The sequence below is a fragment of the Corella eumyota genome, chromosome 5, assembly GCF_963082875.1.
Source record: "Corella eumyota chromosome 5, kaCorEumy4.1, whole genome shotgun sequence".
Classification (NCBI taxonomy): domain Eukaryota; kingdom Metazoa; phylum Chordata; class Ascidiacea; order Phlebobranchia; family Corellidae; genus Corella; species Corella eumyota.
Genome location: NC_137494.1, coordinates 5,787,529 through 5,814,488, shown reverse-complemented (window position 1 = coordinate 5,814,488; position 26,960 = coordinate 5,787,529). Strand labels below are relative to the sequence as shown.

General features: G+C 31.6%; 4 protein-coding genes across 7 annotated transcripts; 2 read left to right on the top strand and 2 right to left on the bottom strand.

Moving 5' to 3' along the window:
- Positions 1-346: 346 nt before the first annotated feature.
- On the top strand, positions 347-2,816 carry LOC145751808 (uncharacterized). 2 transcript variants are annotated; one of them, XM_082567915.1, is made up of 6 exons: positions 347-750; positions 833-929; positions 1,035-1,278; positions 1,411-1,523; positions 1,556-1,733; positions 1,846-2,816. In XM_082567915.1, the coding sequence occupies exons 1-6, from the start codon at positions 527-529 to the stop codon at positions 2,574-2,576; spliced, it is 1,587 nt and encodes a 528-aa protein (XP_082424041.1). In that variant the 5' UTR covers positions 347-526; the 3' UTR covers positions 2,577-2,816. The 2 variants fall into 2 exon arrangements, with proteins under 2 accessions (XP_082424041.1, XP_082424040.1); XM_082567914.1 differs by having other exon boundaries at positions 348-750; positions 1,411-1,522; positions 1,564-1,733.
- Positions 2,817-2,898: 82 nt separating this feature from the next.
- Positions 2,899-10,325, bottom strand: LOC145751807 (protein ECT2-like). 3 transcript variants are annotated; one of them, XM_082567910.1, is made up of 11 exons: positions 10,100-10,325; positions 9,740-9,865; positions 9,350-9,581; positions 6,742-6,844; positions 6,166-6,372; positions 5,718-5,907; positions 5,418-5,563; positions 4,847-5,032; positions 4,295-4,415; positions 3,918-4,072; positions 2,899-3,690 (listed from the first exon to the last, which is right to left on the bottom strand). In XM_082567910.1, exons 1-11 carry the CDS (start codon positions 10,251-10,253, stop codon positions 3,634-3,636), a joined length of 1,677 nt encoding a protein of 558 aa, XP_082424036.1. In that variant the 5' UTR covers positions 10,254-10,325; the 3' UTR covers positions 2,899-3,633. The 3 variants fall into 3 exon arrangements, with proteins under 3 accessions (XP_082424036.1, XP_082424038.1, XP_082424037.1); XM_082567912.1 differs by lacking the exons at positions 9,350-9,581; positions 9,740-9,865; positions 10,100-10,325 and adding exons at positions 7,541-7,896; positions 8,057-8,672; XM_082567911.1 differs by lacking the exons at positions 9,350-9,581; positions 9,740-9,865; positions 10,100-10,325 and adding an exon at positions 7,541-8,001.
- Positions 10,326-11,172: 847 nt separating this feature from the next.
- LOC145752376 (uncharacterized) lies at positions 11,173-15,249 on the bottom strand. Its single transcript, XM_082568653.1, has 7 exons — positions 14,368-15,249; positions 13,594-14,260; positions 13,177-13,315; positions 12,863-12,979; positions 12,646-12,783; positions 12,246-12,480; positions 11,173-12,132 (listed from the first exon to the last, which is right to left on the bottom strand). Exons 2-7 carry the CDS (start codon positions 14,221-14,223, stop codon positions 11,424-11,426), a joined length of 1,968 nt encoding a protein of 655 aa, XP_082424779.1. The 5' UTR covers positions 14,224-14,260; positions 14,368-15,249; the 3' UTR covers positions 11,173-11,423.
- Positions 15,250-22,422: 7,173 nt separating this feature from the next.
- Positions 22,423-23,637, top strand: LOC145753357 (uncharacterized). The gene has a single exon (XM_082569768.1). It carries the CDS (start codon positions 22,423-22,425, stop codon positions 23,425-23,427), a length of 1,005 nt encoding a protein of 334 aa, XP_082425894.1. The 3' UTR covers positions 23,428-23,637.
- Positions 23,638-26,960: the final 3,323 nt, after the last annotated feature.

Below are 26,960 nucleotides of genomic sequence, written 5' to 3'. Positions count from 1 at the left end.
TTATAAAATATTAAAAATACCGGAAGATAAAAATTTAAAAACAGCCTAAAATGTTTGTATCCAGTAATAATTCAAATATTTTATAAAATTTAATTCCGTATGACGCAACAGTGACATATGTTTTGTAACCAACAGGTTTTTGATTTATGTTTGTTGTTTTCGAAATTCCACGTGATTTTTTAGTCGTTGGCTTAAAATAGATATCACAAGGTATTAAAGCGCACGAAGAATTGCATCATCTTGTTTTTTGTGACGTCACAGAAAAAAAATAATTCCCCGATCAGTTTCAACCAATAGGAGGCCTCCACGCTGGCAGCGCTCAAAGGCCACATCATCAATTTCGGGTTTTCTTTTCATACTGAAAAATATGAAGTGAAAAGAACATGTGATTAAAGTAAAGTAGAAAACAGCAGAGATTTGAGTATTTCACTCTTAATAGTTAGTTGTAGTAGTGTACTAGGCATAAGCCGAACCTTGTAAAATTGTTTATTGCATACGAACTACAACATTTTAGCTACCATCTAAAATGGCACCAACAGCCCACGCCCAAACTATTGTTATATCTCCTGGTACAAAATTTGTCACTCACGTCGGTTTTCCGGCAAGTGGGACGAAGATTTGTCCCGCTGGCAACAAACCCCCTTCGTTGCCGAAATACGCAGTTGGCTTATTTGATTCAAATATTGGAAATGGACCCAGAAAACGAAAACGACTGACGCATTTAACGCCAGAGGAAAAAATAATGCGAAGGTAAGTGTTTTATAACTCGTTTAAAACAAAATAAATAATTTTTAACATAAAATAGGATTAACTTGTACAACTTATTTCGTAGAAAATTAAAAAATCGAGTGGCAGCGCAAACTGCTCGCGATCGAAAGAAAGTAAAAATGGAAACCTTGGAAGAAACAGTTTACAAAGTTCAACAACAGGTAACTATTGTTTTTGTTTATAATAAGAACATGCATTGTCTAATTGCACTTTAGAAACTTTTCTTAAGTTAAATATATATATATATAAATAAATTTTTGTTACAGGTTAAGGAATTGCTTGAAGTTAACATAAAGTTGATGGAAAGAACAGAAGTTTTGGAACAGGAAAATAAAGATTTTCGATCAAGACTTGGCCTTAGTTCCTCCCAAAATCCTGATGCTACTGTGTCAGGAAATAGAAAAGCTGTTCAGAGAATTAAAATGGAGTTTGATGCAGTGTCCTCCACTTTGGAAGAGACTGAGAGTTCCACCTTACCAGATTCGATGTTATCTCCTGATGAATCCTCCGGTAATAACTTTGTTTTTTGTTTCTATTTTAAATGTTTTATTTTTGTATATATATATATTTAATTAATATTTTTTGTATTTTAGTTAAATTGTGTGTTCGATATATTAAATGAAACCAACTTTTTTTATTAAGATGAAAACGAGAATCACTTTGATTTGAAACGGAAGGTGCACCAATACGAAAGAGAATCGGCCTCGAAACGTCCTTGCCTAGTTACTAATAAGTGTGTATCCCCTTTGCCCGCCGTGTTAAGGGAACACGTACCGAAGAGACATAGTCCTCAGCAGCAGGAAGCTGTCAACTCACCGTTGATCCACTTAAAAGTAACAAAGGCAATGGCGTCCGAGCCATCTCTTGTAAACCGTGCCCTGAAGATGATATCCTTGGATTACTCGAACAAATCGGTTATGAATCAGAAAATACAAATGATTTCTGTCAAACAGTCGGAGATGACGGTAATTTTATTTTACATGGCATTGTTAAGCTAGTAATAATAAATTTGTAGCATTTTAAGGCATGTTTTCTTAGTCATACTTACTCATAATTACCTCTTGTTTTGTTATTTAGGCCTTAGACCTGAGCACCTGTCCAAGTCGACAGGAAATGTAGTCACTTCCGAACAACTAGAATCCATTAAAGAACTCATTAACATCGACCATTTATATTCCAAGTCCAATAAAATTGTTCAAGTTTCCGACAAAGAGCATTCCTCAGATGTGAAAATAGACAATAAGTCATTGTTTAAAGTTCAATTAAGTCGTTCCACACGTTTGACCAAGTTGATAAAACAAAATGCAACGGCACTGCAAGTCGACTTGACAAGTCTGGATCAAAACAAGAAGCCTTCTGCCCTTGTTGAAGAAGTCCAACGCTTAAAATCGAACTCTGCAGAGATATTTACGAGCGAAGAAAACACCAAGGCGAAAATCCAACCAATGCTGTGCAATATAAAGGAAGAAGTTTGCGATACAGTCCGCCCTGTTGAAGGTCTGGACTTTGATAACTTGGATGCTGAGCTGGATAATATTCTAAGCGGTAACTTAGGATGTTGGAACAATCCTCCTCTGGTATTGGACTCCAATCTAAGCGATCTTTCAGCAACGTTATCGACCAGTAGTGGCTATTCCAGTGGGTCTATCTCACCCGACAGACTTTCCGATAGTTCACTATCTACTACAACCATTGACACCCCTTCCCCAATGTCTGATATAACTGACCCATTTCATGTAGATGAGAGTCAGTACGATCTTTTTGGTGACATGATCTCTACTGATCTGTTTCCACAATTGGCTTTATAGAAAAAAGCTTATAATGTAGAGGGGTGAATATTGGTGTATGGAAAGAACGTTAAAAGTGACGACTAGCTGGGTATCATGTGCAATTCTTCTCCCGTTGTATTTATATTTGTACAGAAAGCTTTATTTGGTGCTAATAATACCAACATGTATGTATTACAATGCTGCGGTTTACTTGTATTTATCTCTGTAAAGATTGTGTCTTAAGGTTTTTCTTCTTCAATAAAGTGAAAATATATATAACACTAGGAGTATAAGTTAAAACCGTATATAGGCATAATTGACTAACTTCCTGGTATCATATTAAAGTAAAATAATAAGAGCATACAACATCAGCAGTGTATTAGATATATTGTGCTACAAAAAATGGCTAAATAAAACACTACATGTATTAGTGAAGAATTAGTATATCGAAAACCTCAAAAGAACTAAAAGCCAAACTAGTGTAAATGCTGATAATCATTTTTCATAGGCCTACCCCACATTTTCAATAAAATAGGATTTGCCTTATGAACCTAATAATATAAAACGAAAAGTAAAAACATTAACATATTGTAAAAGAAAACGATAAGTTTAAGAAATCAAATTTTTCTTCATTTTTGAACTGCAAATAGAAAATCTACAATAATCAGTAAACGAATTACATTAAAAAGTGCAATAGTCGAATAAAAATAAAAAATTTTGGTTTCTATAACACATTAAAAAGAAACTTATTAATTAGCTTAAACAAATGAATAAGAACTAGGATTTTTTAAGCTAAATAGCTGTTAAAAACATTTATTAAAAAATGCACCAAAAACCACAGAATAAATTTAAAACAAATTATACCAAAATTAACAGTGGTATTTTTATGTTAATAATGGCTTAAAATTAACCTACATTCTTCATAATCAACTCAAGGCAGTGGTTTACAGTAAAAGCCAAGCAACATGCACATTGCACAATTAAATAACAGATAAAAAATTTTAGCATTTTCAGTTGAAATCTGTTTTTAGATTTTATTCATGAACAAAAAACAGTAATTTTATCGCGTTTTTTTGATTGATTTCTATTTTTCTTGTTATTTAGTAAATGACTTAAGTTTCTTGAACAACTTTGAACCCTTCTTAACATGAGCCTAAAACATTAAAAAAAATATTTGTAATATTTGGGATACCCATGCTAAACTTGATTAACTTAAACTAGAAATCAAAACAGTTAGGTTATAAGTAATCAAAACTACTGATTAGAATATAGGTAATCGAACTACTGGCTTAATCTGAGACCAATAAATTAAATACAAATTTAAGTTTCTAAAATTGAAATTAAATATTTAAAATTCTTAGATATAACCTCAATACTTACAGATAAATTAGCTGGGTCAATTTTGTCCAAAATATCGACATTTTCTCCCTTGACTTCCTTGATTTGAGTTACAAGGGCTTTAATCCAGGCAGCCTTGAATGTTCTGTCATCAATAAGTTGTAAGATGCTTAATCTTTCTTCTGCATTACCATTGACTGTAAAAAAATAATCAGAAAATCTATTAAATATTTAACAATTTGCTTTTAAATATGTTTTAATTTAAACGATAAAAATACATTACCTAAAAACAATTTAAGAGGTAAAATAATTATCATTTTGACACAGAAAACACCAAAAAATGTACCATTTTCTTAAATACTTATTAAAGTTTATTTTTAACTTATTGACAATTCGTAACAACAATGCTGATATCTTACCATTGTCAATTAAAGAATTTTCTGGTGCAATGTACTTGATTGCAAACATATTTTTACATTCATCACTGTCATTCACATCCAGGACTTTAACTATATTGTTTAACGACAGTAACTCAATGTGCTGTAACAAAAAATAAAAATAAGTGAAAAATATATTAAAGTTTAATATTGCCCAAAACCCAAAATAAAAGGTTTAATAAACACATAAGCTAAATTTACGCACTGTTATTTAAATAACATAAATTAATATTTTATTTAATTTTCCGCTAGCATAACTAAGCTCTATTTTGGATAAGGATTTCCTTATGCAATTATGACAGATATATCCTAAAATTTTTCAGTAACAGGCATAAAAAATTTATATATAAATTTGAGATATAGCGTTAAATCTTGATACAAAATAATCATCTTGTATTATGTTAATCATTAAATAAGTAACTGATCTTATCCAAAAAATAAAATAATTTTCATTAGTGGGTTTTACTCAAAAATGGCTATATATTTAAGTATTGCAACAACTTTAAAATATTTTCTTATAGATTTTAGTCATACTTTTAACAGGGGGGCTGACTTTCCATGAGATCTATTCCTCCACTTTGCTACTTCAATAACATCAGACAAAAGGTACAAGGCCAACCTTTCCCCACTTCTGTACAAACCATCATTAAGAGTGGATGCATCAACTCTGAATATAAACAATCTGTTGGATGACACAACTTCAACAGGGCAACCGTCAACCTGAATTATAAAATACATTAAAAAATAAGAATATTGTAATTTGTTCATAGAATTTTTTCACATTGTTTATGTTAATTATGTGGGCTTGGTTAAGATTTTATAAAACTACTTCATATTTATTTTTTTTATTTGGATTTACAGCTAAAACTTTGAGTAACAGATTACCTTAACGAAATCTCAGGTTGCCTATAGCAGTTTTCAATATTTAGGTGATTAAAAAAAAAGTGTTCTAACCAAAATTGGCAAGCAACAAAACTAACAATGTCAAGTATGGTACTTTAATACAATTATTTCAGTGCCTCATGAATAAAAAAAATAATAGCTGTGTCAGGCATAGCAATGCCTGAAAACCCTATAAGGTCATACAAATACTAAAATAATTTGCCTCGTAAACAATATCAAAGATTTTCATTTTTCCTTCGGTCTTTCGTTTGTCTTCATTGATATGCGACAAGACCTTTTTTAACACAGCCTTGGCTTCTTCTAGTTTTGTGTGATCAATTAAACCTTCAGGTGTTCTTTTCAGCAAGTCTACGAAAGTAAAGAAGAACTGTTAATTTGTAGTACTAATGGTGTTTAAAAGGGGAACTTATGGTTATTAGATTCAATATAAAAACTTGTGAACTTTATTTAGGTAAAAAATTTGAAGACAACAGAACATTAACCACATGACGAAATATATTACCTCCAATTAGCAAAGAAATACTGGGAAGACGTTGGACAGGTCTGATTAAAAGTGCATCCAACGGTTGCTTTAAGCTCTGTGGTTCATGAAAACAATTAAGGAAAAACTCATGAAGTTCTGGACTGCTTTTTTCTTTTTTCAATAAAAGCTCCTTTCCCATATCGAAATAGTTAACATAGGGGGGATATACCTAAAAAAACAAGTTAGGGTAAGTTGTTAAATACAAATTAACTTTTTTGTATTTCAAGTACATTATTTATTAATTTGGAAAACTCAGTAATTAAATAAATATGCTTTAAAACAAAAATAGTAACCAAATGATAGAAGGTAACATTCTAGTAATGGTGGAATTAAAATCAGTGGCAAATTAACTTAAAATTTTATGTAGTAAAGCCAAGTCTTTTAACTACTTCACAACATTGCGATCTACATTCAATACATACTATACCTTTAGTAAGCTATCTTGGTATTTTGTAATAACATTAGCAATACAACAGTCCTCATCCCAATTGTCTATTAAGTTGGACAAATCTTGGTGAATTTGGACATGAAGTTTAGCAATGTCAGGTAAGCCACCGAACACATCATGAATATCTTTGGAATCCAGTAATGGCCGACCTTCTGACACTGCTAATTCCAAGGGCTCTTTATAAACCTATAAACATAGAATAAAATTTTAATACAATAAATTGATAAAGTAAATTTGTATTTTTCTGTTTTTAAAAGTGTGAACTTTATGGATTATAGTAACACAAAGATTTAAACTAGTAAATTCACAAGTTGTTTAAATATAAGAAGAACATTTTATAGTTACATGGATTAGCAATAATATTGATTTTAAAAAAGAAATTGTATGTCTGCAATTGAAACTGTAAATAATACATTAGTGTGCTTAAAATGTTTAATGGGCAATGTTTAATGTCTAAAAAAATAACAAATTTTAATGACAACTTTATCTAGAAAAAAATTAAAACTGTCAATTTTAGTAAAAAAACAAATTTTAAAAATCTTTAAATTTTTTTACCTTTATAAGAGTGTTGAGGTTTTTTAAATAACTTGTTTCCGTTTGAAGTAATTCCATCGCGGTTCGATGTCTTTTTGTTGGAATGTAACTCACATCTGATGAACTGTATAAAATAACACAAACTTTACATAAAACACAGTTTTACAGCTGCAACCTTGTTATGTTAAAACTTTTATGTCATATTCCATTTAGAATTTTTTGGTGGAAGTTATTTATTAAATTTGCTTATATTAATATTCCCCAAGGAAAATAAACCACAAAGTTTGATCAAATAACACAGATGGTCCATACTAACAAATGCCAAGTTTACATAACCTTATTTTGAAACAAATTTAAAATTAGCACAGTTTTAAAAAAGTAAAATTCTATAAAAAGACAACTAAACCCACATTTAAGAGCTTAAACAAAAAAACAAACATTTCTTTATCACTGGATTAAACACAAAATGTGTGTTTAATGTATGAATAATGTTTGCCTTTGATAACAATGCAACCAAAAACAATTAAACCAAAAAAATGACAACTTAAATTTTCTTGGCAACATATAACGCAACACAGTTAGATGGCATTGGTTATGTATGTCATGATTTAACAAATACAGGAAGTAATAATAAAATGTTACACCAAATTTTGTAACTTGATAAAAGGGGAAATCCATTAATAAATACACATTTTTTGATTAAAAAATTGTTGTTAAAATTAAAGTAATAATATTTTTTTTGTGTGTATTAAAAATATAAACCGTTGTTACATCTGCAGCAGATGGTAGTTTGTTTTTAATACATAATTCATAACAAAACCTGAAAAATGTTGGCGATGATGGTGACTGTTTATCAATAAGCGGTCCATTAAGAAAAATGTCTGAATACTCGCTGACAGAGCTAACAATAGTGCTTTGTGAGGTTATACTTTCTCTTCTCAAAGATGGAAAAGAAGTAACGGAAGATTTTTTTTCCGGCATGGAATCTTGGTTTTTATACTTTTTCCGGGCATACTTTCTGGCCGATGTTACTTTCCGGCCATTATAGGATTGCCAGTAAGGTAATTGCTCGCCATAGTTACTGCCGTATGATTGATGAGATGTTGAATCAAAACCATGCGCATATTCAATCTCCGGGCTTGCTGCTTTAGGCAAAAGCGGCTCCTTCGAATCATCCTTAGTATACAAATGTATAAGAATTACACTATACACTTTGTATCTAGAACTTAGCTTCTTAACCATTTTAAAAATTGATATAATGTTACATGTGATCTGCTGCTTACTATTTCTTTGTGGTTTGTTGTTTTGCTTTATTTATTTACTAAGTTTTTCTTACCTTAGATGTGCCACCGAAGCAATAAAACAGCAACTCAAAACAATTTCCCATGTGCTTAAAGTTGTTTTATTTTTAAGAAAATAACACTTTAAATTAAGCAGTCCAAACTAAGACCTTAAATGCTTTTCTTTTTACACAGTGTATAAATGCCTACTGATTTTTATGTAATAGTCTTTTTAATACTGGTGTATAAAGCTGGATGTAAAAAGCTTTATTTAAAAATCATATGTGGGCAGACCTATTACTATAATAATCTTACTTATCTCCACTTTTATATATTATGAGCTTACTTCCATCAAAGGAAAGAAAATGCTTAATAATGAAATCTCAAAGATTTAAAATTAGTTTAATAAGGTCATACTAAAATTTTAAATTGAAATGGACATAACAAAAACAATCGAGCTTAATTAAAATTTACTCATTTCCTTATAAACAATGTTGGTAGTTCATTACCGATATTTCATGACCAACAATGTCCAAAAAGATATTATCACAATCAAGTTGATAAAAAAAACAAAAATCAATCCAATACATACAGAATTTATAAACTCTTTTAAATAACTTACACTACCAATTCTTTTAATAACTTACACTACCAATACTGATCCTTTACTCAACAAAGATAAAATTACTGCTTGGTGAAGTTTTTACAACAACGTGCCTAACTTGTTATACTTATAAAAGCAGAACTGAAATCCTTTTTTAGGATATTGCAACAACTGTATTTAAGAAAAACTGCTGACTTTTTATTTAGGTTAATTTAAGTGTATAAATATCCCTTTTATAAAACTTTCCAAAATTTCTTCATTGTTCTGTTACTTTATTAAAAGCATGTCATACATAAATATGCCTATCTAAGTTTTTAATTAGTTTAAACAATATCTTCAATGTAAAAAGTTTATCTTTTTCTGAGAAATGGTAAAAACATTGATTGACTATATGGGTATATCATATTACAAAATAAAAATTTAAATTATATTATTCTGGCAGCACACACCATGAAATTGACTAGAAATGTTGATACAGGATATAGCAATAAGTTTTGTTCGTGAGAGGTCAAATAATTAGGAACAAATTCAAATTTTTTTTTTTAAATTTTAGAAATGAACAATGTAACAACTCAACATAACAATGACTAGCAAATGCTTTACAAAATACCTAAAGTTTTATTTTATAAATTTAATTCTAATAAAAATAATTTTGTATTGACAAAGTTTGACAGTTTATTTTAATTTTAGACTATTCGAACAAGGTTTAAGTTTTTAAAATACTAAAATATAATTTTCTACTTACCCTGAGCTAGAACTTGAACTTCGATTTAAAATTTTTTGTTCTTCAGTTTTTTCATTTGATTCTTTCTTTTTTCTCCAAGGAACTTTTCTGCTCAGAGTTGCTGATCCCCTTGAATTAAAATCAAGGACACTTATCACAGTACCAATAAATAACGTGAATATCGATAGTTTGTAGAACTTTGAAAAATAAGTAACTGGGCCCGGTAAGATGACACGAAAAGCAGTTGTCAACACTAAAAAAGATACAAAATAAAATTAAAATTGTCGTAAAAATATAAAAATTTGGTTGTAATGTAAATTACAGAATTTTTTTCAAATAAAAATTAAAAAGTGCATTGTCACTGATTACAATTTTAAAGCTAAAAAAACAATAAGTGAGTGTAGGGCCTACATGCTGCTATCATGAGCTTCATGGTGTAATTTATTGTTGTTCTGTAGTTAACCCGAGATTGAATAAGTTCTGGCCGATAAAATCTTGTTGCAATAAGTGCACAGACACATAACAAAGATAAACGAGCTAAAAACAAAATTAAAAATATCAAGCTGGAAAAATATTTTTTATAACTACACAAAATCAAAAAAAAGTGTTTTGTTCATGTAAAGTAATAAAATCATGAGGCTTTTTAGAAAAAATGTACATAGTACTACTCTAATCTAATGTGACTTTCTTCATGTTAACACAAAACATTTTAAAAGTGAAAGGTATTGTATAGCCTATACAAATTTAGTTAGGTTTTTTAAAAATACTTACCAATAACATTGCAAAGAGTGTGAAGGTAACCGAATATCGATCCAATAAATCCTATTTCTGAAGGTGGGATAAAATTACCAGCACAACAAAGATGTAGAAACAGACTTAATGCAGCAAACCCTCCAATTACAAGTTGCATTTGTGTAACAGCCATTTTATTTGTTTATTAGTTGATTGGTCAAAAAATACTTTTAGAAATTTAAAACTTGATTACACATTTTTTTTCTTATACTAGTAAAAAATAATAATATATTTTAGTTATTTAAATTCAACCCATAACTTTATCAAGTCTTTGTACTGTAGGGGCTCCCACTTTCTGTTTTTAATTTAAGTAAAATACATGTTTTATTTGATAATTGTAATATTATTAAACAAAAACATTTTATGTTTCTATCACTTAGCCATCAACATCAAAGAGTAGCGCACAGTCAGACTGTCAAATTATGTGTAAGTTAGCAGATAAGGACCTAAAATTTAATGATTAAAAAACGGCTAAAAAAACAAAATTAAACCAACTAACAACAAAACAAACTAATAATATACAATAAAAAACTTCCCCATGCTAACCACAAGCTAACAGTTATATTTACTTACCGGAAACCGTGACAAACTACACCACACGTGCTTTGCGTGTCCTCGGTATTAGTTAACACACAACTTCTAATTTTTAGCTCCTTCGTTTTGTTTGTACATAGAAAAAGGGGGAACCAACGGAACCACTCGGTAACAAGACAGTACCACATAAAAACAACAACTTATGTGCGGTGTAAATATTAGGCTAAGCAAAATAATTTTTGTAAAAATAACAATGTAATATGTGTTGTTATGGAGATGACCAAAATAGAAGTTCGGGTTAAACTTTTTGTTGTTTGTTTACGTTTCATCCGTGGGAGTTTCCCTAATTAATTATATTAACCTAATCAATATTTTGTTTAGGTTGCCAGGATAGTTAATTTTAAATATAAAAAATCAGTTGACTTAAAAAAAGTCCTTTGTTGTCGTTTGTGTGGGTATTTGAGGTAACTTTTAAAAACGTTGTTTTAAATTTACAATAGCTTCGTTTTTTATTTTATTTCGTTAGAACATGAATATCATTAAATACAGTGAGATTATGATTAATTTTTTGATCAGATATTCTTGTTACATAATAAAACAGAAGATAAAACTATATAAAAACAACCTTGTCCATAATAAATTAATGGCAAGTGTACATTTGAGATAAATATAATGCATAGAAAGAAAATCAACAAATACAACAAACAGCAGCATAACGAAACAACACATATGCAAAAATAATTCTTCTTTAATGGCGAAATAAAAACAGTTAACTTGATGCTGTTGAATAACATTCGTCATTCTGATCTGATGTGTTATTATCGATCTGTTGCGTTTTAGCCAACGAGGTAGAGCGAAAAAGTTCAGCAATTTTTACTTGGTTAGCTTCGTTTCTCTCGTTTGAATAACGTTTTATAACGTTATCAAGTCTGGATAGTGTGGCAGAGTAGGGAGCTTTGGGCTGTGTGTTATTTCTGTATAAATTTCTAGAATTTCCTATAGCTTGTGTTACCTCTGGAAGCTCTGATTTGTCAGAGTCCGTATCTCGTGGCAACGACTTAGTCCTACGTTTATACACTTCCCTTGCATGTTGACTTGAACTAGGGATGTCGCTTGGTCGAAAATTAGTTCTAGAAAATGAATGTGCCGCTGTAACATGGCGCAGTGGCGTCCGCTTACCTACAGACTGTTCTTTTAAAGAGTGTCGAGGTGTGCCTAGTGTTTGCGTCATTAATTGTAATATCTCGTTTCTTTCTTCCTGAAGAGCGCGGATAGCTGCGGCTGGTGTCCTTATTTTAAATTGCTGGTTACTTTCAGTTTTGTTGTCTTTTTTCACCTCCGGTTTGTCGCAATGCATTGGTGTTGTGAGCGGCTCCAAATTTTCGCCCACTAGCGGTGGTGGGTCGATGTAGTTTTTCGAAGGTACAGTGGATGCCTGTTCTGCAGCATTGTTCGCTTCATTTTCAATATACGGTTGGCTAAAAAATAATTTAACAGGTTTAAAGATTTAAAAACCACTGCTGATAACTTATTAAGGCAAACATCATATTTACTTTACCATGAAACTCTTAATATGATAAACAAAACGTACCAGATACTATCGTACGTTTGCAATTTTGAGCGTGGCTTTGGCTTACTAAAGGCAGCCTTAATGCATAAAAAACTTGATAACAAAGTAAAAACAAGGGCAATCCAGGCTATGCAGCAAGACGCGCCATAACTTTGCAGTAACAGAGGGGGGAAAGTATAAATATTCCGGGGTTGACGGTTAGTTTCTGATCGACACCACAAAATGTGAGCACACATACCAGCTAAATGAAATATTCCTGCAAAAAACATATTAATTTAGAAAAAAATATATTTAAAAAAAAAATTTAAAAAAAAATATATAACGATGTTAAGAATCCCTTTTTTTAAATCACTGCACAATTTAAAAACATTTACTTACACCCTGATAAAATTATTACCATAAAGTTGTAAGTACGACTTACCTGACATAAGTTGTACAAGTCCTCCAGCATTTTGTTCAAACCCAACATTTCTGTACCAACCGAATGATGTCACTAGCACACCAAACACACCTATTCCCAAAGCCAGAAACAAAAACGATATCATAGCTCGACGAAGGTCTAAAATAGAAAAAAAATGTCTTTAAAAATACAACATTTTTTATATTTGTCTTTTTACTAAAAAATGTTTAAAACTTACCTAGAAAATTTTTTTCATCCCCATTTATAAGCTTTGTTTCATTCGATGATAAATACACAGGAAAAGAAAGATAATCTACTCCCATATAAGATATTGGTAAACATTTTGTTAAATTTCCTAAAAATAAAATAAATAAAAAGTTAACTTAAAATTGTCATTTTTAATTCAATAACGGTTATCATGTTAAATAGACATTGTTAGACAAGCTTTAATTAATGTGTCCCTTCTTGCAGTTGAAGAGTTATCTCAGGCGCTATTAATAATAAATTAAACATTTGCAGTTCAAAACTATTTATTTTTTGAATTTAAATTACCGCAATCGATGGACTTTTGAAGAAAAGAGTTTTTTCTTGGCAAATAACAGGTGCGGAATAGGCCTGTGACAGTTGAAAATTGCCTTAACGAACAAGCTTGTTTTGTTTTGTCCTGAAATAGTGTAAAATTTCTTTGCTTCTGTAACAACAATGTAAATTTAATTATAATATTTTAGTTAACTTGTTATATTTTTCATGCAATGGAAATTAATCATTAGTCCGATGCCGGTTATAATTTTTTTTATTTTCTAAAACTAATAACACACTTGTATTGATTATTTGCTTGAATTAATAAAAGTATTATGTCACACGTTTGAAATTAGTATTGTCAATACGAAATAATTAAATTAGGTCATACATAAAAATTGATTACGGTTGTTAATATTAACAAATTTAATACATTTTAAAAGTAGTTACCCCATATCGACGTTGAGTAATATCCCTTGCTCCGAATGAACGCAAGTTTCGATTTAGATCCTTCATTAACGAAAACCAGTTTAAAATCATTTCTTTCCGAGGCTGTCTTATTGAGATTGAAATGTGTTTAGGTTGAGCTTTAACTTTACCTACTGTCCTTGTTGTTCTTGAAAATCCTAACCCATACTTTCTTTCCAGTCTATACAAGTGATCGTTTATTTTATTCTTTTTTCTGTGCCTACTTAAATGTCGGTCAGTAAACTTAGCCTGTTTGTTTTCATTAAGCAAAGGTGCTGGCAATGTAGCAGGCTGTGTAACCGGCAGTATTACAGAGGAAGACAAAAGTAAATCAAAATTGTAAGGTTTTGAGTCGTCGTTTTGTTGTTTTTCATGCTTGGGTTTTGGTTTGGTTCGCAACTTTAAATCAGCAGTTCTTTTATCAGACTTTGGACCGTAGAAGGGTATGGGCCATGGATAAAAATCCGCCAACACATTGTTTTCTGTACATACTTGATTGTATAGAGAAGCATCTATTATGTACCAGTTGTCAGTTAACAATGCGATGCTCAGCAAAAGTGTAGAACTTAATCCCAGAAACACAGAAGGTCCCAATAATTTCCATGCTGCCATTAATTAAAAAAGTATCAACAAGACACACGTGATTTTTCTATATAAACATTAAAAAAGCATAATTAATATAGTTAATCACACCATCTTAAAAAATTACTAATTTTCTGGATATTATTCTGCATATAAAACTAAACAAAGGTTTACCGTAACCCAGACGAAATTAAATGCGTAGGATAGGCATATGTAAACAAAGTTCAAAAATGAGTGATTTCATCGGTTGTTGACCGGCAAAACGACGTCACCTCGTAATGTTAATGGTATTTCGGCTCATAAAAACAAATTATGGAGAAAGTATTAAAATACAAAAGTTTCATCGAACTTTTAAACACATTGGTTAAGCACTGGTCTTATACCACACGTAATATGAAGCCACATGTATGCATAATCGCTTTCTCTGACGACACTGCCTAACGCACACCTTATAATCTGACAATAACACTTATGCCTTAAGCTGTCAGAAGAATTTAACTTTTAATACGCGTTTTTACTTAATTACCTCATTGAAATATAGTTTTATTATGTTCAGTACTGCCTCGACAATAACTTTAGGCTATATGTGCATATCGACCATGAATTTCGTTACAATGGTACATTTTCGCTGCTTCGCTAAAACGTGAAAACATGTTATGAATAATGCAAGTCTAGTAACGTAACCCTTTCCCCGCTGAGATATTCTTAAATAAATTTTGTTATTTTCTGATTGTTTATTGCTTTAGCGTCATGACTACGATTTTTGTGGTAAAAAGTAGTTACTCTAAAATCAATAAAATAGGCATTTTTTATTAGGTGACTACGTAAAAAATCTACACGATTTTACCAAATGATAAAATATCTTCATTTTCAATCACAGATAAGCTTATATAATAAGCTCTATTTTTAATCGCATTAGGTCATAAAAATTGAAATAGCCTTGCTTATTATCTAATTCTAACCTAACGTTGGCCATATACAACCTGGCTCATCTTTATTGCACGACTGTTAGATGCAGTTTTACGAGTCAAGTGCTTACCAGTCAAACAGTTTTTGTTATAGCACTAACTACCTGCCCCTGTAAAAAGTTTAATGGGCCATCAACTAATAACTAAGGGCGACGGAAATCAATTTACGGCACAACTGAATTGAATATCGATCTTTCAACTACTTTGGGGACTGCTTGTGCGTTAGCCTTATTGAGCGAAAACTATTCTAAATGCAAATGAGCACACATCAATAGGAGAGTCTATCTAACTTAATCGGATAAATTCGATTTGTCTTGGTTGAACTGCGCTGTCACCTTGTTAATCATGTTTAAATAATTAAAATCGACAAAATAATCATATATGATGTTATCATAATATATTTATATGTGCATACACGTTGTTATATTATAGCATAAAAAATAGCATAACAATTGCAGGTTGTGGTAAGCAATATTCCTGGTCTTGCGACAATATTTTGACAAGGATTTTTTTAACTGTTAACTCCGAAATGGATTGAAATTGTAGTTTCAAACTATTGTTAGGAAATAAAAGTACACTATAAATAAAACATTTAAAAAAATAAGAGAAGGCTAACATTTACGCTGTTTAATTAGATTGTAATCTACAAAATAAGTTAAAACTAGTTTTATTTGATAAATAAAATATGGTTCGAAATTATTTGATCATTTTTTAAATTATTCTCTGTTAAAAAATAAATGTATGTATAAACATTACTTAATTAAGAATATTAACTGAATTTATATATCAAATATTACGTATTTAGTTATAATAAAAATATTCACAATAACAATACGTTTTGGAATCTTAGATTTCGAACAATAATAATTATTACAACAAAAATAAACCCGACTAGTAAGGTCGTGGTAAAAAGTTTTTGAAATGTTACCGAAGAAAAGCGTAATTTGTTTCAGGCTATCAGCGCCGAATTTGAGCGAAGCGCAGAATTTAAGAGAAACGCTTTTAGGTTTTGTTTTAAAACATGTGGTATACAGTTTAGTAGTAAGTTTATAGAGCTAATATTTAATTAAATATTTAAAATTAATGAAGGTTTCTATTTTAAATTGTTTTGTAAGATAACGACGTTGTTAGTTTTTTTTTTATAAATTTGATTAGTTAAGAAACTATTTCTTTATACGCCTTTAGCATAATACGTTGCGGATGAATACAACTGACGTCACAACTGACGTCACAACTTGACTTCTTGGATCGGCTTGTCCGCCATTAAGTTTAAGTTAAACAGTGTTCAGGATATTTGTTTTATGTTTTAGCTAAAATGAGAGTTTAAGCCATGTCGAAAGCGTCCTTTGAAGATGACGAAGCCATCTTTTTCTTCAACAAATCGAGTTAAGTAGATTATTTTTATTATTATTAGTATTTAAAATGTTTATAGTTTATATGGTGTTGTTGATCTGGTTATGCAGTGCGTTAGGGGTAGGATCGTGCGCGTATCGATACATTCGTTGTTTTATTGTCTGGCGAATTGCGTTTAACAGTCTGCGTATTTAGTAAACAACACTATTTAAAAGCGGATAAATAAATAATACCTAACTGGACATATTAACTGCCCCCAGTTATTATTTGCAGTTGTAGATGACGATCTCGCAGAAAGGGAGTGCCTGATGATGATCTGACGAGGAATAGGTAAGATACTTGTTTTTTGAAAAATATATATATATTAAATAGATAATAAATTTATTTACCATTGTACAACTTTTACATGTTTCCAACTTAATAAAAGGCTTACACCCTAGCTTTTAAGGCTTGTTATGGTTCGAAATCTTAGATTTCGAAACATATTGTTATTGTCATTATTATGGTTCGAAATCTTAGATTTCGAAACATATTGTTATTGTCATTATATTTATTATTATTATTATTATTATTATTATTGTTTTTATTCTTATTTGACGAATTTTGAAAGACGATAACTTTTGTTCTTTAAAACTAAAAGTTCTGAATTTTTAGTATGTTTGTTATTATCCCAACGAATCGCAAACCTCCTATTAACGACATTTAATTATCACTAATTACTAATTAATATATTTTATTATTAAAATTTAAAGATTAAATTTGCTGAAATTTTAATATGTTGTTGGTATTATTATTTTGTATGTTGCTATTTAAAATGAAGATTTAACTCCAGCTAAATATCGTTTAATCATTATTTTTTTTTTTTTATAAAATAACGAATCAGTGTGAGTTTAACGCTTGAATAATTTAATAGCGTTCTGGTCGCCGTCAAAAATCGTCCTTTTCGCTGTCCATTAAAGTAAAAAATATTGGTTGAAAATTTAAGTAAAATGTTAAAATATAAGTAAAAAATGTGTAAAATTTTTGTTTTAATTGTTTTGTTATTATTATATTTTAATACTTGTTTGATTACTAAAAAATTAAACTCGGTATTTTGCTTTTAAATTTAGTTTACTTTTATATTACAATATCAATGAGTGCGTGTTCGCTTGTTAAAATTAGGTTTAAATATAAAAAAGTTCATATTTAAATTTATAATTTAATTAATAAACCTACTAAATAAATTATATTTATAAAAAAGAATCAAACAATTTCGAACCATATTTTATTTATCAAATAAATCTAGTTTTAAATTGAATTCGTGCGCGTGTTGCAACACATTGCTCCGTTCGTCGCTTTCGTTGTTCGCCGCTTTCGCTGTTCGTCGCATTCGTCGTTTTCGTCGATCGCTTTAATTGTTACGTCAAATTGCGTCGATTTCATTATTCTTCGTCGCTTTCGTCGGACGCTATAATTGTTACATTGTCAGTTTGCGTGCGTCAGTTTGCGTCGCTTTGATTCTAAAGTTGTCAGTTTGCGTCGGTTTAGTTGTTTTTTTTAAGGTTTTAGATGACACTGATGATGATGATAAAATGAGAAATAGAGAAAATAGGTAACAGATAGTCCTCAGACCAACCAGATAAAATGTTAACTAATTTTTTTTCTATTTATACGTAAATAACTGTTTTTCAGCTTTCTTTTTAAGGTTTCAGATAAAGATATCTTGAACCAGGAGAATCTTATGAGGAATAGGCAAACATCTGGAGGATCTGATGATGATTTAATGAACATTGGAGGAACACCTGGAGGATCTGATGAGGAATCAAGAAAGATAGTTAACATATAATCTTCTGAAGACCCAAGGTAAAAAGTTAACTAAATTTTTTTATTAATTAGACATAGATAACTGTTTTCCAGCTTTTTTTAAAGGTTTCAGATGACGATCTCGTGAACCTGGAGGATCTGATGAGGAATAAAGAAACATCTGCAGGATCTGATGATGATTTAATGAAGAATGGAAAAACACCTGGAGGATCTAATGATAAATCATGAAAGATAGGTAACATGTAGTTTTCTGAACGACAAGGTAAATGTGTTAACTAATTTTTTTTTGTAATTGGACATAGATAACTGCTTTTCAGCTTTCTGTTTAAGGTTTCAGGTGACGATCTCGTGAACCTGGAGGATCTAGTAATCAATAGAAGAACATCTGGAGGATCTGATGATGATCTGAAGAAGAATGGATGATCTGATGAGGAATCGAGAAAGATAAGTAACATATAGTCTTCTGAACGACAAGGTAAAATGTTAACTAAATTTTTTTTTTAATGAGACATAAATAACTGATTTTCAGCTTTCTTTTTAAGGTTTCAGATGATGATCTCGTGAACCTGGAGGATCTGGGGATCAATAGAAAAACGTCTAGAGGATCTGATGATGATCTGACGAAGAATGGATGATCTGATGAGGAATCGAGAAAGATAGGTAACATATAGTCTTCTGAACGACAAGGTAAAAATTAAACTATTTTTTTAAATTAGACATAGATAACTGCTTTTCAGCTTTCTTTTTAAAGTTTCAGATGATGATCTCGTGAACCTGGAGGATCTGGGGATCAATAGAAAAACGTCTAGAGGATCTGATGATGATCTGACGAAGAATGGATGATCTGATGAGGAATCGAGAAAGATAGGTAACATATAGTCTTCTGAACGACAAGGTAAAAATTAAACTATTTTTTTAAATTAGACATAGATAACTGCTTTCTAGCTTTCTATTTAAGGTTTCAGTGGACGATCTTGTAAACCTGGAGGATCTGGTGATCAATAGAAGAACATCTGGTGGATCTGATGATGATCTGATGAAGAATGGATGATCTGATGAGGAATCGAGAAAGATATATAGTCTTCTGAACGACAAGGTAAATGTGTTAACTAAATTATTTTTTTAATTAAACACAGATAACTGCTTTCCAGCTCATTTTTAAGGTTTCAGATGACGATCTCGTGAACCTGGAAGATCTGATAGGGAATAAAGGAACATCTGAAGGATCTGATGATAATTTAATGAAAAATAAAGGAACATCTGGAGAATCTAATGATGATCTAAATGGAAATATAGGAAGAAAGGTAACATATAGTCTTCCAAAAGACAAAGAAAAATATTTTTTTTGTGATTTTTTTTTATTTTTTTATATTTTTTATAATTTTAATTATATTGTAATTTTTCTTTTTTTTATAATGTTAACAATTGATTTTAATGACTGCTTTTTCCTTAATGTTTTTGTGGTAGAACATCTATTAACTAAATTTACATACTTCCCCCTAATAAAAGGCCTACACTCTAACCATAAGGCAATGGCCCAAACTTGTCAGGTTTAAGATATTGTTTATTACAGATATTATACTCAATTGACCTAATACTAGGATCAGCCTAGTTGAATAAGGAGAGTCGTCAGTCTTCGGTTGCCTTTAGCTCGTGCGCGTGTTGCAACACATCGCTCCGTTCGTCGCTTTGGTTTGCGTGGCTTTCGTCGCTTTCGTCGCTCGTCGCTTTGGTCGCTCGTCGTTCGTCGCTTTCGTCGGTTCGCTTCAGCTGTAACGTCAGTTTGCGTCACTTCAGTTTTCACGCGTCAGTTTGCGTCGCTTTACTCGTCAGTTTGCGTCAGTTCAGTTTTTACACGTCAGTTTGCGTTGCTTTCGTTGTTACGTCAGTTGTGTCGCTTTAGTTGCCGTAGCTACATTACCATCTGCTAGATGGGGCTCTGTAGACGTCAAAGTCGACCGCTAATTGGCGCACTAAAGATCAGCTGGAATCTACACACCTGCTATTTGATTTGTAAGCTATTTGTTAAGTTGGCTAATAATTATTAAACCACTAATTATCAGTTACCTACTATTAATAAGTAGGCTACTATTTTGTGTTTTGTATTTGTTAAATAACTTGTTGGTTAGTGTTTTAATTTAGTTTAATTACTTTACAATTTGTTTATTTGATTTAATATTTAAATAATATTAATTTAGTTTGTTTATTATAATAATTTTTCTTAATTATTTTCTAATATTATCTATTTTTTTAATGAAAGTTTGATATTCATGCAATAAATAGGTATATCAAAATAATTAATTTTATATATTTCTAATTAAATTAAACAATTGTACCAAATAACATATCAAATTCTTTTCAATTTTTACGAGGTCATTTTGTCTACATTGTGCTTAATGCAATCCAGTGTTGTGGATTAGGTTACACTTTGATAATGTCACTCTCCGAATATGTCACTCTTTGATGATGTCACCTTCTGTTGATGTCACCCTTTGAATCGAGAAAGATAGGTAATTTGTTACCTAAATTTTTTTGTAATTAGAATTGATAACTGCTTTCCAGGTTTCTGTTTAGGGTTCAGATTACGATCTCGTGAACCTGGAGGATCTGGTGAACAAAAGAAGAACATCTGGAGGATATGATGATGATCTGATAAAGAATGGATGATCTGATGAGGAATCGAGAAAGATAGGTAACATATAATCTTCTGAACGACCAAGGTAAAAAGTTAGCTAAATTTTTTTTTAATTAGACATATTTAACTGCTTTCCAGCTTTTTTTTAAGGTTTTAGATGACGATCTTGTGAACCTGGAGGATCTAGTGATCAATAGAAGAACATCTGGAGGATCTGATGATGATCTGACAAAGAATGGATGATCTGATGATGAATCGAGAAAGATAAGTAACATATAGTCTTCTGAACGACAAGGTAAAAAGTTAACTAATATTTTTTTGTAATTGGACATAGATAACTGCTTTTCAGCTTTCTGTTTAAGGTTTCAGATGACGATCTCGTAAACCTGGAGGATCTGGTGAACAAAAGAAAAACATCTGGAGGATCTAATGATGATCTGATGAAGAATGGATGATCTGATGAGGAATCGAGAAAGATAGGTAACATATCGTCTTCTGAACGACAAGGTAAATGTGTTAACTAAATTATTTTTTTAATTAAACACAGATAACTGCTTTCCAGCTTTTTTTAAGGTTTCAGATGACGACCTCGTGAACCTGGAGAATCTGATGGGGAATAAAGGAACATCTAAAGAATCTGATGATAATTTAATAAAAAATAAAGGAACATCTGGAGAATCTAATGATGATCTAAATGGAAATGTAGGAAGAAAGGTAACATATAGTCTTCTAAAAGACAAGGTAAAATATTTTTATTGTGATTTTTTTTATATTTTTTAAAATTTTAATTTTATTGTAATTTTTCTTTTTTTTTAAATGTTAACAATTGATTTTAATGACTGCTTTTTCCTTAATGTTTGTGTGGTAGAACATCTATTAACTAAATTTACATACTTCCCCCTAATAAAAGGCCTACACTCTAACCATAAGGCAATGGCCCAAACTTGTCAGGTTTATGATATTGTTTATTACAGATATTAAACTCAATTGACCTAATACTAGGATCAGCCTAGTTGAATAAGGAGAGTCGTCAGTCTTCGGCTGCCTTTAGCTCGTGTGCGTGTTGCAACACATCGCTTCGTTCGTCGCTTTGGTTTGCGTCGCTTTCGTCGCTTTGGTTTGCGTCGCTTTCGTCGCTTTTGTCGCTTTCGTCGGTTCCCCGCTTTCGTCGGTTCGCTTCAGCTGTAACGTCAGTTTGCGTCACTTCAGTTTTCACACGTCAGTTTGCGTCGCTTTACTCGTCAGTTCAGTTTTTACACGTCAGTTTGCGTCGCTTTCGTTGTTACGTCAGTTGTGTCGCTTTAGTTGCCGTAGCTACATTACCATCTGCTAGATGGTGCTCTGTAGACGTCAAAGTCGACCGCTAGTTGGCGCACTAGAGATCAGCTGGAATCTACACACCTGCTATTTGATTTGTCAATACCACGATTGGACGCGTCGCGTGCGGTCGTGTTTTGGTTTACAGTAAAAATGGTTATGAGCTACGCTAAAGCCTTAGCAAAAGAGAAAAGCAATGGGCTAGAAAGGCCCAACTGTCTAAGCTTTAGAACAGTCAAAAGAACCACAAGGGAAGACCTTCTAAACTATTTGATAGAAAGTAGCATCTCGCTAGAAAACTTTGTTGGAATTTCGATAAGAAAAGGGAATTTGATAGATGTAACTTGCAAAACAAGAAAACTAGTGGTGGATTTAGCGGAAGATTTGAACGAAAAATGCAACGCCAGCATATACAGAATAAAACTTTACAATACAGACAAAATAAAAGTTACATTAGGATGGGTGCCAATCCCGCTAAGTAACGAAAAAATCCAAGAAGTATTCTCGGAAAGATTCGGGGAAGTCCACAAAGTTTATTTTCGTAAAGACAGCAAAAACCTTATAACTGGAGTTCGTACAATTCTGATGAACAAAGAAGATTTAAAACCAGATACAATTCCGAGCTATATCAAAATAGAGGGGTACGAGATGTTTGTGGCATATGAAAATCAAATTTTTACTTGTAAAAATTGCAACGAAAAAGGACACAAATTCGCTAATTGCCCTAAAAAGTTAGGAGAGTTCCCTAAATTAAGCGCAAGCCAGTCCGTATCAGTTTTATCTCGAGACTCTACAGACGGCAATAATAAAGATAAAATAGAAGCCGATAAGGAATCACAACCGAACGAGTGCGAGACTGACATAAACATCACTGATAACGAAGCAGACGACACTTTTACACAGGTAACCTACAAACGTAGGCGTGATACCATCTCCCCTCAAACAGGAAAAAAGCCTAAGGCTTCGAGCCTAAGCGAAAACAAAATAAATGTGGATTGCCCTGGTTGCAAAAGAGAGACGTGGATACTGGAGTCCAACGATAAGTTCCATTGCTGGAATTGCAACTTGAATTATGATGTAGTGACTGCGTGTTGCGCGGACGACGAAAGGTTTTTGGTCCCAATTAAAAAAACTATCATAGGATGTGTAAGATCATAGGATGTGTAAGCAATCGTACAATGAGAAAACTCCCTTGCTGCAGGCAGTACTCAAGAGAAGCTGTGAACGATGAGCAGGTTTACGATTGTGTAACCTGTGACAAGCGATCATTTAGATGTGCATCTGATACATGCAACAACATGAACATTGTGCCCCCGAAGTCAAGAAGTCGCGCCTGCACTAATAACATCTGTGCAGGAAAAACCATACATTGTGAATGCGGCAAGATTTACTCCGTAACCGTCACTTCGGAGAAGCCGTACACATGTCCCTGTGGAATGACATTTGAAAGGGATACGGATGCCGGGAAAATAGAAGGTAGTAAAACATGATTGTATTATAGGTTTATTTATTGATTTTTTATTTTATAAGTATGGTGTTAACAATTGTATCGTATAATGTGGCCGGTCTCCAAGATAAACTTAAAAGAAAAACGGTATTTAATTTTCTGAAACATAAAAAAATCCATATCGCTTGTTTGCAAGAAACTCACTGTACTATGCAAGATCAAAAACTATGGCAAATGGAATTTGGGGGCGAAATAGAATGGTCGCACGGCACAAGTAGGAGCAAGGGCGTTGCGATCTGTTTGTCTAGGACTATAAATTACAAAATATATGACGTTATCAAGGATACGGACGGTAGATTTATTATTCTAAACATTAAAATTAATGACGAACGATTGACCTTGGCTAGCATATATGCTCCAAACAGTGACGAGCCAAATTTTTTTGCAAATTTATTTTCGAATATTGATAAACTAACATGTTATGATATGATAATTGCGGGAGATTTCAACCTAACACTAAATAACGACCTGGATAAACGTGGTGGCGCTTTAGCCCACTCAAACAAACAAGCGCGTGCTAAACTTATTTCGCTGATGCAAATATATAATCTTAATGACATATTTAGAGTAAAACATCCCAATTTATTAAATTTTTCTCGTATTCAAAATAACCCAAAAGTCGCAAGTCGAATAGATTTCTTTCTAACCTCTTCAAATTTAATAAACAAAACGCTTAAAGCTAATATCATACCTAGTGTCAGATCAGATCATAAAATAGTAAAATTAACGCTGTTGCTTGACCCAACACCACGGGGTAAAGGGTATTGGAAACTTAATATATCCTTGTTGGAAGACGAAAATTACATAAACCTAATTAAAAATGAAATTCAAAACTATCTTAAACAAAATCAGGAACTCGATACAACGCCACATATTAGATGGGATGCCCTGAAATGCGTACTGCAAGGTGTGTCTATCGCATATTCCTCATATAAAAGTAAACAATTTATTAAACAGGAAATTCGCCTTGAAGCGGAATTAATTAAACTGGAAAATTCCTTTCTTAACGATGGAACCTTAAAAAACGAAAATCAATGGCGCCTAATTAACAATTGTAAACAAAAAATTAACAATCTAGCAATGAATCGTACAAAGCCCGCGATTGTTCGGTCTAGAGCAAAGTGGGCGGAAGAAGGTGAAAAGAACACGAAATATTTTTTAAATTTAGAAAAGCGCCACGGAGATAAAAAAATTATTAACCGATTAAAAGTTCAAAATTCCATTTTGACGGACCAACATTCTATTTTAAAAGAGCTCTCGATATTTTCTAAAAACTTGTTTGCTCGGAAAAAAGATATATATCCGTTGGATAAAATCCGACACTTTCTAACAAACCTTAACCTGCCGAAGCTATCAGAGCCCCAAAGAACTGCAACCGAGTCTCTTATAAGTAAAAATGAGTGCCATAAAAGCATGAAAAGTATGAAAACAAACAAATCTCCTGGCCCTGATGGGTTTCCTATTGAATTTTATTCAAAATTTTGGTCAGAGTTGCAGGACCCATTACTTAAATGTTATAAATATTCGCAGGCCACCGGCACTTTAAGTGAATCTCAATGCCAAGGTGTGGTTACCTTAATAGCTAAACCGAACAAAGATACTCTTTTTGCCATAAACTATAGACCTATAACCCTACTAAATGCAGACTATAAAATACTAGCTAAATTAATTAACTCTAGAATTAAACAGCACATTGATGATCTAGTCTCTCGAGACCAGACTGGGTTTATACCGGGCAGATATATAGGGGAAAATCTAAGACTTATATTCAATGTTATTGATTATGTGGATAATTTAAATCTTCCTGGGGCGATTATTGCCCTAGATATATATAAAGCTTTTGATACCTTAGACTGGGTCTTCATGAAAGAGGTTCTAATACAATTTGGATTTGGCCCATATGTACTATCATGGTTAAATACATTTTATAGATGGCCTAAATGTCACCCTTTGAATCAAGAAAGATAGGTAATATGTTAACTAAATTTTTTTTTGTAATTAGAATTGATAACTGCTTTCCAGCTTTCTTTTCAAGGTTTCAGATAACGATCTCGTGAACCTGGAGGATCTGATGAGAAACAAAGGAACATCTGAAGGATCTAATGATAATTTTATGAAGAATTAAGAAACATCTGGAGGATCTGATGAGAAATCGAGAAAGATAGGTAACATATAGTCTTCTGAACAACAAGGTAATATGTTAACTAAATTTATTTTTTAATTAGACAAAGATAACTGTTTTTCAGCTTTCCTTTTAAGGTTTTAGATTTCAGATGTCGATCTCGTGAACCTGGAGGATCTGGTGAGGAAAAGAGGATCATATGAAGGATCTGATGAAGATTTTATGAAGAATAAAGGAACATCTGGAGGATCTAATGAGGAATCAAGAAGAATAGGTAACATATAGTCTTCTGAACAACAAGGTAATATGTTAACTAATTTTAATTTTTAATTAGACATAGATAACTGCTTTTCAACTTTCTTTTTAAAGGTCCAGATGACGATCTCGTGAACCTGGAGGATCTAATGAGAAATAGAGGAACATCTGGAGAATCTGATGATAATTTCATGAAAAAGACAGAAACATCTGGAGAATATGATGATGATCTTATAAAAAGGTAGTGGTTAATTGAAGTTTTAATCAGTTGTGAGAACGAGACCAAAAAAGTAATTCTTTTTGGGTACTATTTTTGTTTTGTATTTGTTTAATAACTTGTTGGTTAGTGTTTAAATTTATTTTTATTACCTTACAATTTATTTCTTTGATTAAATATTTAATTAATATTAATTTAATTGGTTTGTTTTAATAATTTTTTTTTAATTATTTACCAATATTATCCCTTTTTTTAATGAAAGTTTGGTATTTATGCAATAAATACGTATAACTAAATAATTAATTTAAAATTCTTTTAATTAAATTAAACAATTGTACCAAATAACATATTAAATTCTTTTCAATTTTTTAGGTTATTTTGTCTACAAAGTGTGCTACAACTTTCTGATGATGTTGCTACCCCCGATAATTTTTCTTCCCCTTTCCTATGATGTTGTTGCTCCCTTATGATGTCGCTACCCCCTCATGATGTCGTTACCCCCCGAAAATGTTGTTACCACCTTATGGTTATGTTGCTACCACACGATATTGTTGCTACCTCTAATGATGATACTACTACCTTCTGATGAT

Bases quoted from the DNA above. Each gene is read 5' to 3' on its own strand.
- LOC145751808 (XM_082567915.1), top strand. From the start codon at position 527: ATGGCACCAACAGCCCACGCCCAAACTATTGTTATATCTCCTGGTACA. The intron at 1,279-1,410 runs GTAATAACTTTG...TTTTTTATTAAG, and splicing joins ATCTCCTGATGAATCCTCCG to ATGAAAACGAGAATCACTTT. The intron at 1,734-1,845 runs GTAATTTTATTT...TTTGTTATTTAG, and splicing joins TCAAACAGTCGGAGATGACG to GCCTTAGACCTGAGCACCTG.
- LOC145751807 (XM_082567910.1), bottom strand. From the start codon at position 10,253: ATGGCTGTTACACAAATGCAACTTGTAATTGGAGGGTTTGCTGCATTA. The intron at 6,373-6,741 runs GTAAAAAAATTT...CTATGTTTATAG, and splicing joins ACCTCAACACTCTTATAAAG to GTTTATAAAGAGCCCTTGGA. The intron at 5,908-6,165 runs GTATAGTATGTA...TTGTTTTTTTAG, and splicing joins ACCAAGATAGCTTACTAAAG to GTATATCCCCCCTATGTTAA.
- LOC145752376 (XM_082568653.1), bottom strand. From the start codon at position 14,223: ATGGCAGCATGGAAATTATTGGGACCTTCTGTGTTTCTGGGATTAAGT. The intron at 13,316-13,593 runs GTAACTACTTTT...TTGTTGTTACAG, and splicing joins TTACTCAACGTCGATATGGG to AAGCAAAGAAATTTTACACT. The intron at 12,784-12,862 runs GTAAGTTTTAAA...TTTCTATTTTAG, and splicing joins GGATGAAAAAAATTTTCTAG to ACCTTCGTCGAGCTATGATA.
- LOC145753357 (XM_082569768.1), top strand. From the start codon at position 22,423: ATGGTTATGAGCTACGCTAAAGCCTTAGCAAAAGAGAAAAGCAATGGG.